At 43.0% G+C, this 16352-nt stretch overlaps 1 protein-coding gene across 3 annotated transcripts in view; it reads left to right on the forward strand.

Annotated features, from left to right (window-relative positions):
• ehmt1b (euchromatic histone-lysine N-methyltransferase 1b) overlaps positions 1-6800 on the forward strand; it is a 28659-nt gene extending 21859 nt beyond the window's left edge. For all 3 annotated transcript variants that reach the window (XM_049737167.1, XM_049737169.1, XM_049737168.1), the window contains 2 exons: positions 576-751; positions 5771-6800. In XM_049737167.1, coding sequence (XP_049593124.1) covers positions 576-751; positions 5771-5960 — 366 coding nt within the window. In that variant the 3' untranslated portion in view covers positions 5961-6800. The remainder of the gene's footprint in view (positions 1-575; positions 752-5770) is intronic.
• Positions 6801-16352: the final 9552 nt, after the last annotated feature.

Consider the following 16352-nt stretch of genomic DNA (forward strand, 5'->3'; position numbering starts at 1 on the left):
GCTGCATAATTAATCAAAATTAAATTACAATTATGACTATTTCATTCCACAATTATTAATATCCATTAAGATCAATGAATATTTTTTTATACAAGGAAAACATGCTTGAATATTTACATTATACATTTTTTAAAAATATTTTAAAATAACTTGTATGAATTTTGTGTGGTCCAAAATGATCTTGCGTAATTATAGTGTTTCAAAAACTTTATTATCTTAATATCTTTTACATGTTTAAACATGTTCTTGTTTTGTCCTAAAAAATAAAAGATTATTTCAATGATCATTATTGTAATTATTACCAACATAACCGTGATGAATATTTTTTTCCTAATCAAGCAGCCATAAGGAAGGGGACCTGGCCATTATAGTTGATCCATCCTTGAGGACTTTTTGGAATAGTGATCCATGCAGTGGTAGAGTGGCTCGACAGACATAATTGTTGTTGCTAGTATACGTACATACTACTAGCATGTAACTCATAGTATATTTTCCTTTCAGAGATGAACCGTCATGTTATTTACTGTATAAAGTTGATTGAGAATTCATATTGTTCTTAAATCCTTGCCTCTCAGCCACAAGATCTTTACTGCATCGATGCACGCTTCTATGGCAACATCAGTCGGTTCCTCAACCACATGTGCGAGCCCAACTTGTTTGCCTGCAGAGTGTTCACCACACACCAGGACTTGCGTTTCCCACATATTGCCTTCTTTGCCAGTGAAAACATCAAGGCAGGAGAAGAGCTTGGGTAAGAAATCTACTTTTTTTCCCCATTATTACCGTATTTTTTGGACTAAAAGTTGCTCCGGAATATACATCGCATCAGCCATAAAATGCACAATAAAGGGAAAACAACCCCATATATAAGTCGCTCCGGAGTATTTTGGGTGAAATTTATTCAACAAAATCCAACACCAAGAACAGACATGAACGAGCAACAACAGGCTAAACGATACGGTATGCTAACGTGACATAAACACAAACGAGAAGCTGAGAACAGGCTTGATGTAACATTAACAGTTATTCAAATAACTATAAGATAAGGTCCTCCTTTATGTAAACAAGTCCGACGTCAGCGGCGCGTTGCAGTTCAAATTTTTCTTCAGGCCCATATAACAATTTATAAAAACATTTATGTATGAAATAACAATAATATAAACAACAATTTTATCAAACCATCCGTGTCACTCCAAATCAATAAATCCATCAGAATCTTCGTCTTCCGTGTCACTTGAAAAAAACCCAAAACAAAACAAAAAAAAATAGCTGTTGACGCCGGAAAGACTACGTGCGTCGCGGACGTCAGACTAGATATATCAAATAAATAAAGTATAAACAACAATTTTATCAAACCATCCGTGTCACTCCAAATCAATAAATTCATCAGAATCTTCGTCTTCCGTGTCACTTAAAAAAAATAAAAAACACAGCTGTTGACACCGGAACTACGTGCACTGCTGACGTCAGACTAGATACATATATCAAATAAATATAATATAAACAACAATTTTAACGAACCACCCGTGTCACTTCAAATCATTAAATCCACTGGAATATTCATCCCCTGTGTCAAAAAAACAAAACAAAAAAAATAACAGCTGTCGATTCCGGACCTACGTACGCGCTGATGTCAGCCTCGTTGTCAGTTGGCGGCTCCAATTATTCCACAGATCTACGTATATAACTATATTGTAGCGTTACCAAAGTACCAGGCAAGAAATGGGTTTGATAACCGGCTCTTTATTTCACAAATCAAGAGCTCAACATGTGAGCAAACACACGCAAGCGCCCTGGATCGCCCCCCCCCCCCCCCCCCCCCCCCCCCACCGCCTTCACGGCCTCCCTAGAAAATCGGAAACTACTGAAGTCTAACATACACATTGGTACTCTAAATAAACTAACGTAATTTTCGGACTATAAGTCGCTCCGGAGTATAAGTCGCACCAGCCATAAAATGCCCCAAAAAGTGAAAAAAACATATATAAGTTGTTCCGGAGTATAAGTCGCATTTTGGGGGGCAATTTATTCGACAAAATCCCACACCAAGAATAGTCATGAACGAGCAATAACAGGCTAAACCAGGGGTGGGTAAACTTTTTGACTTGCGGGCGGAATTGGGTTCTAAATTTTGACCGGGGGGCCGAACCAGGAGCAGTTGGATGTAGTGTTTGTGTGAAATAATATAAACGACCTGTAAAGGTCATTGCATAAAAGATTTGGGCCTTTAGTAGGTAGTAACGCATGGATATTCCCAAAAAGTTTTTTGAAAACAAATGCATTTATTAACAACATTAAAAAAAAAAAAAAAAACATCCCTAAAAAACTGCTATCAGTGATTCTCATAAAATATGACACTGTTATTATGAATAACAGTCTCCATCACTTCAGTGCCTGCAGGTCAGATTAATGAAAGATGTATGTTTATCTTATGAGATCACATCAAACGGCAAACATTCTGACCAAATATATAATCTTGAAGAATCGGTGAAAGCATACATCCAAATAAAGTAATCAAAACGGCAACACGGTGAGGGGTATCTGAAAATCAGAGCAGAGTTTTAACTCACAAACACCTGGTAACAGAGGTGAGGAAACGGGAAACACTTCCTTAAAGTAAGCCTTAAGAACTTTACAGGTTAAGATTAGTCACAAACAGGTGGTGCATCAATGTCCTTGAGCATCCTGCATTGTTTGAAAATGAGAATGGTCGCTAGTTTCAATCCCTGCTATTTGTACAGCTCATATTTAAAATGCATTTTTTTACAACAAACTTGAAAGCCTCCCCTTCATTTTCAGTGGGAACAGTGTTGTTGGTCTCCCTTCTTTTGCTAGTGTGTCATAGTCTGGAGTAAAATTTGTTGTGGCAATTCTTAGGAGAGATCCGAGGTGTAGGTCCGTTTACCTAGATCTGTGACGGGTTGATGTTGATGTTCATGTGGCTGAACGTCACGTCGCGTACGTCGAGCCAAATTGGCCACTCTTTTTAAACACTCGGCACTCAGTGTCCACCTTGCTTTTCCTTGGGCGACTCATTTTAATGGAAGGATTCCAGGGGAAGGTTTGTGGGTGGCTTTAGCGTAAAACTGTATCCAAAAGCTTGGCGCGCAAATTACAAGAATGCTGTCGTCACAGCCCACGCTCTAAATTCGGCCCTGAGACAAATAGAGCGCGAGTGCGCCATTTCCGTACTACTGAGTACGTACACGCACTTGTGAGTGTGCACCGAGCTTTCTGACACGGCTTCCGGTAGTAAATGCGCAGGCGAGTGGTTCCCCATCTACTGGGGAAACGCAGTCATTGCAGGCAAAATGACCGAAAAAAAAAAAAGTTTAATAATACAATTTATTTAGGGTTGGCGGGCCGGATTAAACGGTCCCGTGGGCCGGATGTGGCCCGCGGGCCGTTGTTTGCCCATACCTGGGCTAAACGATAGCAACAACAGGCTAAACGATAGGTATGCTAACGTGACAAACACAAACAAAGAGCTGAGAATGGGCCTGACATAACATATGGAGTTATTAAAGACAACTATTACATAAAATGTTTATAAAACCATCTGTGTCGCTCCAATTCATTAAATCCATCGATCGTTCGATACGATAGCAACAACAGGCTAAACGATAGGTATGCTAACGTGACAAACACAAAGGAAGAGCTGAGAATGGGCCTGACGTAACATATAGAGTTATTAAAGAGAACTATTACATAAATCACACGTTTATAAAACCATCGGTGTCACTCCAATTCATTAAATCCATCGATCGTTCTTTGTCAACAATGTGTGCGCGCGGCTGACGGCGCTTGCAATTCAAAATATTCCACAGGCCCTTATAACGATATATAAATTATATTTCAAATAACTATTATATAAGCAATATTATCAAACCATCTGTGCACTTTAAATCATTAAATCCATCGATCAAATTCCTCATCCTTTGTCAACAACGCCGCGCGTGCGTCCTGACGTCAGCCTCGTCGTTATTCCACAGATCTACTATATAACTATATTGTAGCGTTAACAAAGTACAAGGAAAGACGTGGGTTTGGTAAACAGCCCTTTATTTAACAAAACAAACTTCCGACCGTGTGGCGGCGTGGACTTCCAGCCACCGATGTGGAAGAGAGCTCCATACAATAGACCGGGCGTGCGTAAAAGCCATGTCCGAGCCCCATGCACCGTCCACGGACAGCCACCCGGCCGAGCGCCGGCCCCCGACTTCGATCCACGGAGGTGAACGAGAGCTCAGTAGAGTAGGACTGGGCGTCCGTAAAAGCCATAATAGTTTTTCAAACCTTCTTGGTCACTCCAAATCCTTAATTCCTTCTATCTCCGCGTCCTCCGTGTCAGTTAGAAACAAAGCCGCTAATGATGCCGGTAGTACGTACGTGGGTACGTTTGTCCTTTATGTAAACAACCGCCGCGCTGCACCGTGCCGTGCCGTGCCACTGACGTCACTTGAAATTCAAATTACAGTAATGCTTTGGTACATCACGGTTCTCCAAACTTTCTTTCTGCTGCTCGATTACTGTTTTTGGCTGCATATTTTACAACTTGAAGTTTATTACCTGCAAAATATGAGTTTCTTCTTGGTGCCATTTTTCTTAAGCCCTTCCCATTTAGAGCGCCCTCATCCAGTTTCGTCTGAAAATTTTTTTTTTTTCAGATGTGGTTTTTTTGTTTTGTTTATTTGGTTGTTTCATCAAAGTCAAAGTCTGCTTTATTGTCGATTTCTTCATATGCCAAGACACACTAAGAGATCGAAATTACTTTTCCACTATCCCACGGTGACAAGTCATAGTACACAATATGTATACAAGTAAACAACACAAAAAAAACCAATAAGGCACAAACAATGAATAAATAAGAGTGATGAATAAATAATAAATAAACAAATAACATAATAAATATAAGAGGAGCAAAAATGGAACAAGTGTGCAGACAGTGGACTTGGATATGGCGCTTTAAAGTGTTAATTGCTTTATTTGATTTTTTCTCTATTTTTTATGTTTTGAATATGTTCAAGATAAAGATATAAAAGCATGTGAAGTGATCAACTATACTAAAAATAACATGTGAAGTGGTCAACTATACTTGTAAGTAAGTGATGTTAATGATCAAGTAAAAATTTGTGGAAAAAAAATATATGTCGCTCCTGAGTATAAGTCAGTCACCCAAACTATGAAAAAAAAAATGCGACTTATAGTCCGAAAATTACGGTATATATCAAATAACTATAACATAAATAACAAGTTTATCGAATAATCTGTGTCACTCCAAATCATTGAATCTCCCGACTTCGGAAGTCAGTGAATGGAACTCATTGTCAGTGAGGCTCCAATTATTCCACAGCCATAGTGCGCCCTCATGCGGTTTAAAGTGAACATAACATGTGAAGTGATCAACTATACTAGTAAGTCAGTAAAGTGTTAATGATCAAGTAAAAATTGGTGAAAAAATTCACATGTAAGTCGCTCCTGACTATAAATCGCCCCCCCCACCCAAAGTCTGAAAAAAAAATGCTATAGTCCGAAAAATACGGTATTATTATTATTATTATTATTATTATTATTATTATTATTATTATTATTATTATTATTGCACACACATCCACATCTTGGAGCTACTTGTGGTCTTCAGTTGCCCATCTCTGTTGTAGCGGCTAAAGTTGTATGTAGCTGTCATAGTGAATACGATTACATGCATTCTTAATAAGAGGGCAATGTACAGTTTTGACTATGCATTGCTTTCCTTTTACTCACTTCTCAGATTTAATTACGGCGACCACTTTTGGGAAGTGAAAAGCAAGGTGTTCCGCTGTGCATGTGGCTCCTCTAAGTGCAAGTACTCGTCTGCAGCCATGGCTTTGTTGCAGGCAGATAGCACACCAGAGAATCAGCAGCAGCCCAGCGCCTTGCCTGACACCAGCTCCTCCAACGGCCCCTCCAGCCCCTCTTAAAAGTTGCCTCGCACCCAGCTTATTTCCACATGCGACACGTCTCATGGACCAACGTCCATATAAACGCTTTACAGATGAACTTGTACTGTATAGAAACACAACCCTTTTACCCTTGGACAAACTTTTGTGATGGTGAACAAGATGCACAATTGGACCCCTGAAGAACATACTGCTGAAATGAAGACATTCAAAACATCTTTACATTTCATATTTAACTTCACTGGGAAGAAGAACTTGGATTTTTGTTGTAACCATTCCGCCAAAGTCAGCGCATACATGTTAATTTAGGTTAAAACATTTTTTATTTCCCTTTAACATTTGAAAACTGCCTAACATTTTGGAGAAAGATGAATTGCGCAAAGGTGGGCTAATTTGAGAGTAAAGACGGGGTGCGCTTCCTTGATAAGGTAAATTAAATGAACTTTTATGATGCTTGCTTGTTGAAGGAGAACTCAGTTGTAAGGTAAAATATCCTACTATTGAGGGAGAATGGGTTTGACCAGATAAGGAGTAACGAAAATGGTGCTCTTCTTTTTAATGTACATGTTCATTACCTAGGTCATCATGGTTTGTAAAATAAGATAACTTGGGTTTTTTTTAATGTTCTGTTTTATTTCCAATTTTTTAATTGTACTTGTAGTGGTTCTGTTCATAATTTTCTTCCATGATTTTTCCAACATATCTTTAAGCATCGAGTGGAGCAGTGACGGTTCTGCAAAATTTTAAATTTAAGAGAAAAAAAAATGCACTTCCATTATTTTCTGTTACACATTTGTGGATCGTCAATAAGCATTTGAATTGGTTGTATCTTTTTCAATAAATTTACTACTAATGTGTTTATTCGGAGCTGGCTCCCTACATTTCCCCTATGGAGGCAACACTATTGGTGAGAAGGTTTTGGTTTTGCATAATATCTCAATTTCTTTCTTACAGATTTTTTTTTTCTTGCTCCTCTTCTTAAGTTAAGGCACAAACAAATTACTGAACTAGCTTTTGATTTGAGCCTGCTGGACGTTGAGCCAGAGTGAAAAATGGGATGGCGTTTGCTTCTAAATTGGAAAATTACTTTGATGTGATGGGCTGCTAAAAGAAAGAACTATGGGAAGGTGCGCGCTTGGTTAGCATTACCGGGTACAGAGATAAAGCATTACATTTCTGCTATGTAGCACAATTGACTGAAAGTATTGTCTCTTAAACCTTGGTGCAAATTATAGACAACAGGAAGCTAATCAGCGAGCAAACAAATAGTTTGGATTAATTAGATTAAAAAATGCTGTGCCAAATGCAAAAACATCCTCTTGTATGCTTTTCGGTTTTCACAAATGGGCCGATGATTGCTCCCTTCCTGACTACTAAAAGGAACACTTAAAATCTTTTGATGACTAAATTCTTCCCAGTGAGGATGCTGCCTCCAAACATGACTTGACAGGAAGCTGCCTTTCCGCATTCCAAGCCAGAAGAAACCGGTGTGTATGTCTAAGTGAGGGCCTACCCAGGAACCGGAGCCGTCTGCAGAACTTTGGTAAATGTGCCGACTCATTCAATTTTATCCACTCATGCTGGTTTCTGTATGTTTGGAACAGTCATGAAGAGACCAGTTCCTCAGTCCTCCAAATGGGCAGAGACTCGATCTACTGTGGTTTACGGTAAGTTCTTATTTGTTTCTTTTAAATTAAAACAATGACGCACCGCAATTACCATCAGCTTTTTTTTTTTTTTTTGCATTTGGATATTTGTGAAAACCCTGATTAAAAGTAAGATTCTTCAAGAACGCATATGACAGTTGTTGTTCCAAAGTGATCACTGTAACATATGGCACGGTATTCAGGGAATTTGGGACATTTAGATCCATCTTGATGATCTAAGATGTATTTTTAATTTAGCGAATATCAGGTATGAACAATTTCAGTGTGTGTTTAAGTAATGTTTCCTACATATGTGCTGTATCAAATAAAATTTAAGAAAAAATAAATACTATGGGTGTAAATTTGCAGGGTACCTGGAGAGATGCCCTGCATCATACTGAGAGCTGTCTAATATTTTTGACCCATGCTTAACAGTAGAGGTAACCAATATGAGCTAGCTCTAATTATGATGCCAATCCTCTCTTGCACTGTCAATCAAAACAGAAAATTGCTGTCTCGAATGCAGAATATTTTTTATAGCTCTTATATTGAATAAACATGCAATAACCTACTGTACAAGTGGTTATAATGTTATGGTGGGTTGATGTATGTTTTTCAACAAAGGGAACAAAAAACTATTTTAAACTGTACTGCCAAAACGTTTACAGTAAATGGAAAAATTATAATGGTTCTTTGAGTTTGCTGTGTCAGTAACGTAGAGCTTAATGTGACTGTGCATCGTTTCTATAGTTTGCTTGTCTATCCATCCATCCATTTTGAGTTGATTTGAGTTGAGTTTATTCACGCAATATCCAAGACATACAATATGATACAACAAACAGTATTACACAGTCAGACGCATGAAAGGTCACCCCAAGCAAGCTATTTAAAGGTTTTAATAGGGGGCCCGGTTTCCCATAAGTATCAGATATTGGCCAGATATCCTTACATTATGGACAACATACAGATATATAATAGACAATAACAATAAGCACACAATAAGGTACAACACACAATAAACATACGACAAGTAATAGATAGTCTCAGTATTCTGGTTACGCTGGATTTGATGTGAAGTACATCCATCCATCCATCTTCTCCCGCTTATCTGGGGTCAGGTCGCGGGGGCAGCAGCTTCAGAAGGGACTCCCAGACTTCCTTCTCCCCAGCCACTTCAACCAGCTCATCCCGGGGGATCCCAAAGCGTTCCCAGGCCAGCTGAGAGACATAGTCTCTCCAGCGCATCCTGGGTCGTACCCGGGGTCTCCTACCGGTGGGACATGCCCGGAACACCTCCCCAGGGAGGCGTCCAGGAGGCATCCTGATGAGATGCCCGAGCCACCTCATCTGGCTCCTCTCAACGTGGAAGAGTAGCGACTCTACTCCGAGTCTCTCCCGGATGACCGGGTTTCTCACCCTATCTCTAAGGGAGAGCTCGGACATCCTGCGGAGAAAATTCATTTCGGCCGCTTGTATCCGGGATCTCGTTCTTTCGGTCACGACTCATAGCTCGTGACCATAGGTGAGGGTAGGAGCGTAAATCGTCTGGTAAATTGAGAGCTTTGCCTTTTGGCTCAGCTCTCTCTTTACCACGACGGACCAGTAAAGAGTCCGCATTACTGTCGACGCTGCACCGATCCGCCTGTCGATCTCGCGCTCCATCCTCCCCTCACTCGTGAACAAGACCCCACGTTACTTAAACTCCTCCACTTGGGGCAGTATCTCATCAACGATCCGAAGAGGGCATTCCACCCTTTTCCGATCGAGGACCATCGACTCGGATTTGGAGGTGCTGACTCTCATCCCGACTGCTTCAGACTCGGGTGCGAACCGCTCCAGTGAGAGCTGGAGATCACGGCCTGAAGAAGCCAACAGCACCACGTCGTCTGCAAAAAGCAGAGACGCGATGCTGAGGTCCCCAAACCGGACCCCCTCAACGCCTCGGCTGCGCCTAGAAATTCTGTCCATAAAAATTATGAACAGAATTGGTGACAAAGGGCAGCCTTGGCGGAGTCCAACCCTCACTGGGAACGAATCCGACTTACTGCCGGAAATGCGGACCAAACTCTGGCATCGGTGATACAGGGACCGAACCGCCCTTATCAGTTGGCTCGGCACCCCGTATTCCCGAAGCACCCTTCACAGAACCTCCCGAGGGACACGATCGAACGCCTTCTCCAAGTCCACAAAACACATGTGGACTTGTTGGGCGAACTCCCATGTACCCTCAAGGATCCTGTTGAGGGTGTAGAGCTGGTCCACTGTTCCACGGCCAGGACGAAAGCCACTTTGCTCCTCCTGAATCCGAGGTTCGACCTCCCGACGGACCCCCCTCTTCAGCACCCCTGAATAGACCTTACTAGGGAGGCTGAGGAGTGTGATTCCCTTGTAATTGGAACACACCCTCCGGTCCCCCTTCTTAAAGAGGGGAACCACCACCCCAGTTTGCCAATCCAGAGGTACTGTCCCCGAAGTCCACGCAATGTTATAGAGGCGTGTCAGCCATGACAGCCCCACAACATCCAGAGCCCTTAAGAACTCCGGGCGGATCTCATCCACCCCCGGGGCCTTGCCACCCAGGAGTTTTTTTAGCTACCTCAGTGACTTCGACCCCAGAGATTGGAGAGTCCGCCTTGGAGTCCCCAGGCCCTGCTTCCACAATGGAAGGCGTGTAGGTGGAATTGAGGAGGTCTTCGAAGTATTCTCCCCACCGACTCACGACGTCCCGAGTCGAGGTCAGCATCACGCCATCCCCACTGTAAACAGTGTTGACGTTGCACTGCTTCCCCCTCCTGAGACGCCGGATGGTGGACCAGAATTTCCTCGAAGCCGTCCGGAAGTCATTCTCCATGGCCTCGCCAAACTCCTCCCACGCCCGGGTTTTTGCCTCAGCAACCGCCAAAGCCGCATTCCGCTTGGCCATCTGGTACCTGTCAGCTGCCTCCGGAGTCCCGCAGGCCAAAACGGCCCGATAGGACTCCTTCTTCAGCTTGACGGCATCCCTTACCGCCGGTGCCCACCAGCGGGTTCGGGGATTGTCGCCACGACAGGCACCAACTACTTTACGGCCACAGCTCCGGTTGGCCGCCTCAACAATGGAGGCGCGGAACATGGTCCACTCGGACTCAATGTCCCCCGCCTCCCCCGGGACGTGGGAAAAGCTCTGCCGGAGGTGGGAGTTGAAGCTCTTCCTGACAGGGGATTCTGCCAGACGTTCCCAGCAGACTCTCACAGAGCGTTTGGGTCTACCAGGTTGGACCGGCATCTTCCCCCACCATCGGAGCCAACCCACCACCAGGTGGTGATCAGTTGACAGCTCCGCCCCTCTCTTCGCCCAAGTGTCCAAAACATGCGGCCGCAAATCCGATGACACGACTATAAAGTCGATCATCGAACTGCGGCCTAGGGTGTCCTGGTGCCAAGTGCACACATGGACACCCTTATGTTTGAACATGGTGTTCATTATAGAAAATCCATGTCGAGCACAGAAGTCCAATAATAGAACACCACTTGGGTTCAGATCGGGGGGGCCGTTCCTCCCAATCACGCCCTTCCAGGTCTCACTGCCATTGCCCACGTGAGCATTGAAGTCACCCAGTAGAACGATGGAGTCCTCAGAAGGAGCGCTAAAGTACATTAGCAATTAATAAATTAATAACAAGACACAGGTGTTCATGCGATTAATAATCAGCACATTAAACATACATTGATAGGAGTTTATTTTTTACATTTGCCTTGAAGATGGATATGGATTGCAACATTTTTAGTGTTTCGTCAAGCTCATGTGTGTGGCCCTCTGCACACAATGCTAAAGCTTGTAGATTTTAGTTTCCGTTTTTTCCCAATGATTAGATTGCTATTCCTGGTGGTGTGGGTGTGGCTGGGAGTACAGATTGGGATGAGTTGACAGAGTTTATGGTTTCGTTTATGGACAGTCTGATAGATGATGCAAGCATTCTGGAAATAGTTGTGTTCAACAAGCCTCAGAAGATTGTGTCGGTGGGAGATTGTTTTAGTGGGGGCGTTAAACTCGGACCATGTTATGGCACGTATGACCTTTTTCTAAAGTATCTCAAGCTTTTTTAAATGGGTTGGAAATGTGTTACACCATATAATATTGCAATATTTTAAATGAGGTTCAAACAAGGATTTGTACAGAATAATAAGTGCAGTGAGTGGGAGATAATGTCTCAATTTGAAGAACAAAGCAGCATATTTAGTCAGTTTGATTGTGAGATCATTATGTCTTTTAAAGTTCTAGAACTCGTCAATGTGGATCCCCAGGAATTGAGTAGAGCTGACTCTTTCAATGTTTTGTCCGTTGATTTTTATGCAAATTTGGTCAATGTCCTTTTTTTTATGGGAGCGGAATACGATGTGGTTTGTTTTATTGACATTTAGGGAGAATTTGTTGCATTTAAACCATGTGTTTATTTTCGCTAACTCACTATTTATAATTTGTTCAAGTGTATTTCGATTTTTGTGGGAAAGAAACAAGTTTGTATCGTCAGCAAATAATACTTTATGTAGTATGGATGAAGTATTAACAATGTCATTTATGTACAAGATGAAGAGGAGCGGCCCTAAGATGGACCCTTGGGGAACTCCATAATTGATGGGTTTGTATGAAGATTTATGGTTGTTAATAGAAACATATTGATATCTTCCAAACAGGTAGCTGCGGAACCAGTCTAACGCCAGGCCTCTAATACCATAGTGTTGTAATTTATTCAATCATAATGGTATCAAAAGCTTTAGACAAGTCCAGAAAAATCCTAATACCATATTCGCCTTTATCAATTGCCTCGTAGATTTTATCAGTCAAGTCAAGTACTGCCATATATGTCGTGTTTTCCTTTCTGAATCCATACTGGGATGGGGCAATGATGTTATTGTAAACTACTCTTTCCAAAACCTTGGAAAGAGTAGGCAAGATTGATATTGGTCTGTAGTTGCTAAGATCGTTTTTGTCTCCCGATTTAAAGACCGGTGTGATACGTGCTATTTTTGCCATTTGTGGCACTACTCCAGAGAGTAGAGTCAGATTGATGCAATGTGTAAGAGGTGCAGTTATTATATTGGAGATGCTTTTCAGAATTTTACTTGAGATACCATCTGTTCCAGCTGAGTTTGAATTCTTCATATTCATGATTATTTTATACACTTCATCGCAGTTAGTTGGATTCAGGAAGAAAGAGCCCAGGTAATTAATTACCTGATAGGTAGTCTTTAAACGAGGAATCCTGAGGCTGACTGATTTTACTGGATATGTTGCTACCAATGGAGACAAAGTAGTCATTGAATTCGTCTTTTCTATACCGCTTGTCCCCACGGGGGTCACAGGCGTGCTGGAGTCTATCCCAGCAGTCATCGGGCAGTAGGCGGGGACACCCTGAACCGGTTGCCAGCCAATTGCAGGGCACACAGTGACGAACAACCATTTGTAGCTAAATTAGGACATGAAATACTATTACTAACTATCTCTCTGTATAAAAGGCCAATATGTGTGTGCGTGTGTGTGTTGTTTAGAGAAGATGCAAAGAGGAGAACAACTTGCAACTGGCCACCTTAAATACCCTTTCTCATGATTGGCTTTACCTGTGACTCTAGATCAGGTGTCCGGAACCTATGGCTCGCGAGCCAATACGGCTCTTTTGGTGACGTTATTAAAAGAATACATGGGTACACTCAAAAAATTGTTGGTCTTAATTAAAATACATGCATTTAATTGTATCTAGCCTATCGTTTTTTTTAATGGTATGGCTCTCACGGGAAATTATTTGTAAAAAATGGGCATTTATGGCTCTGTCCGCCAAAAAGGTTCCCGACCCCTGATCTGGTCAATGAGCTTACCGAACAAATTTTGTGTTCCAATAATTAGTGCTAAAGGTATTCAAATCAATGGCGCCCAAAGTTACGCGCCTACTTACTTTTGTTTGAGTAATGATTGCGCACTTTCTGTAAATCCTGTAAACTTCAATTCACTTCTCAAATATCGCTGTTTGTCTACAATATGATATATTTAACTGAAATTGCTGATCCGAGCAACCAATGATTTATAAAGAAAAATCTTAGATAGATAGATAGATAGATAGATAGATAGATAGATAGATAGATAGATAGATAGATAGATAGATAGATAGATAGATAGATAGATAGATAGATAGATAGACAAACGTGTACGTGTGTGTGTATATATATATATATATAGATATATATATATATATATATACACACACACACACATACTGTATTTGCCGGTGTATTGGTCGACCTTTTTCGATCCAAAATCGACCGAAAAAAATCGACCTCGACTTATACACCGAGTCATAAAATGTAACTTCGTATTCATCGCTTCAAATGTGATGGTAACCAAGGCCGTTTCTCATGCATCTCATTGTGCGTTGCACTTAGAAAATTTGAACCGGGCGGCGTGCGCGAGTGCGCGGCCCGCTGGAAGTCGAATGAGGCTCAGCGATCTCCTCCGCGGTGCTTATAAACAGCCGATCCGCTCGGCGGGGGCTATTTTCGGCCACTTGGCGCGTGCGCACGGCCTCCCGGATGTGCCGGGCGGGTGCGCGAGCTCGCCGGCCGCTGGAAGTCGAATGAGGCTCCACGATCTCCTCCGCGGTGCTTATAAACAGCCGATCCGCTCGGCGGGGGCTATTTTCGGCCACTTGGCGCGTGCGCACGGCCTCCCGGATGTGCCGGGCGGGTGCGCGAGCTCGCCGGCCGCTGGAAGTCGAATGAGGCGCCGCGATCTCCTCCGCGGTGCTTATAAAGTGCCGATCCGCTCGGCTTGGAGCTATTTCCGGCCTCCCGTTGGTGCCGGGCGGCGTGCGCGAGCTCGCCGGCCGCGATCTCCTCCGCGGTGCTTATAAACAGCCGCATGCGCACGGCCTCCCGGAATTTGAACACATTTCGTCAATAAATTTCGCATATTGAATTTTGAAGTTTAATATAATGCAACAATTGAGCTCGACTTATACAAAGGATATATCATAAAATCGTAAATTTCCGTCGAATTTTAGGGGGTCGACTTATACACCGAGTCGACCTGTACACCGGCAAATACGGTATATATATATATATATATATATATATATATATATATAAAAAAAATTAAAAAAAAAACCTTTTCCTCACCCCCCGTGGGTGGTCTCTTTTTCCCTTCAAGCTCGGGTCCTCTACCAGAGGCCTGGGAGCTTGAGGGTTCTACGCAGTATCTTTGCTGTTCCTAGTACTGCACTTTTCTGGACTGAGATGTCAGATGTTTTTCCTGGGATCTGTTTCAGCCACTCCTCCAGTTTGGGGGTTACTGCCCCTAGTGCTCCAATGACCACAGGTACCACTGAAGTCTTAACTCTCCAGGTCTTCTCCAGCTCTTCTCTGAGCCCTTGATATTTCTCAAGTTTCTCATGTTCCTTTTTCCTAATGTTACCATCATTTGGGATGGCTATGTCAACCACAACGGCTTTCCTCTGCTCTTTGTCCACCACCACAATGTCCGGTTGGTTCGCCATTACCATTCTGTCTGTCTGGATCTGGAAGTCCCAGAGGATCTTGGCTTGGTCATTCTCTACCACCTTTGGAGGTGTTTCCCACTTGGATCTTGGGACTTCCAGTCCATACTCTGCACAGATGTTCCTGTACACTATTCCAGCTACTTGGTTATGGCGCTCCATGTATGCTTTACCTGCCAGCATCCTACACCCTGCAGTTATGTGCTGGATTGTCTCAGGACCTTCTTTGCACAATCTACACCTGGGGTCTTGTCTGGTGTGGTAGATTTGGGCCTCTAATGCTCTGGTGCTCAAGGCCTGTTCTTGTGCAGCCAGGATCAGTGCCTCTGTGCTGTCCTTCAGACCAGCTCTTTCTAGCCATTGGTAGGATTTCTGAATATCAGCTACTTCAGCTATGTTTCGGTGGTACATCACATGTAGGGGCTTGTCCTCCCATGATGGTCCCTCCAGCACCTCATCTTCCTTTGATGCCCATTGTCTGAGACATTCACTGAGCACGTCATCCGTTGGGGCCTTATCCCTGATGTACTTATGGATCTTGGATGTTTCATCTTGGATCGTGGCTCTCACGCTCGCTAGTCCTCGGCCTCCTTCTTTACGGCTAGTGTACAGTCTCAGGGTGCTGGACTTGGGATGGAACCCTCCATGCATGGTTAGGAGCTTCCGTGTCTTGATATCTGTGGTCTGTATATCTTCCTTTGGCCACCGTATGATTCCTGCAGGGTACCTGATTACTGGTAGGGCGTAGCTGTTAATGGCTAGGGACTTGTTCTTGCCATTGAGCTGACTTCTTAGGACTTGCCTTACTCGATGGAAGTATTTGGCTGTGGCTGCTTTCCTTGTTTCCTCGTCAAGGTTGCCATTTGCCTGTGGAATTCCAAGGTATTTGTAGCTGTCCTCAATGTCTGCTATTGTTCCTTCTGGGAGTGAGACCCCCTCTGTGTGGATTACCTTTCCTCTTTTAGTCACCATGCGGCCACATTTCTCAAGTCCGAATGACATTCCGATGTCAGAGCTGTAGATCCTGGTAGTGTGGATCAGGGAGTCAATGTCCCGCTCGTTCTTAGCGTACAGCTTTATGTCATCCATGTAGAGGAGGTGGCTGATGGTGGCCCCATTCCTGAGTTGGTATCCATAGCCCGTCTTGTTGATTATTTGGCTGAGGGGGTTCAGTCCTATACAGAACAGCATTGGGGACAGAGCGTCTCCTTGGTATATACCAAGTACCATATACGTCTAGTTCT

Source organism: Syngnathus scovelli, chromosome 13 (genome assembly GCF_024217435.2).
Source record: "Syngnathus scovelli strain Florida chromosome 13, RoL_Ssco_1.2, whole genome shotgun sequence".
Taxonomy (NCBI): domain Eukaryota; kingdom Metazoa; phylum Chordata; class Actinopteri; order Syngnathiformes; family Syngnathidae; genus Syngnathus; species Syngnathus scovelli.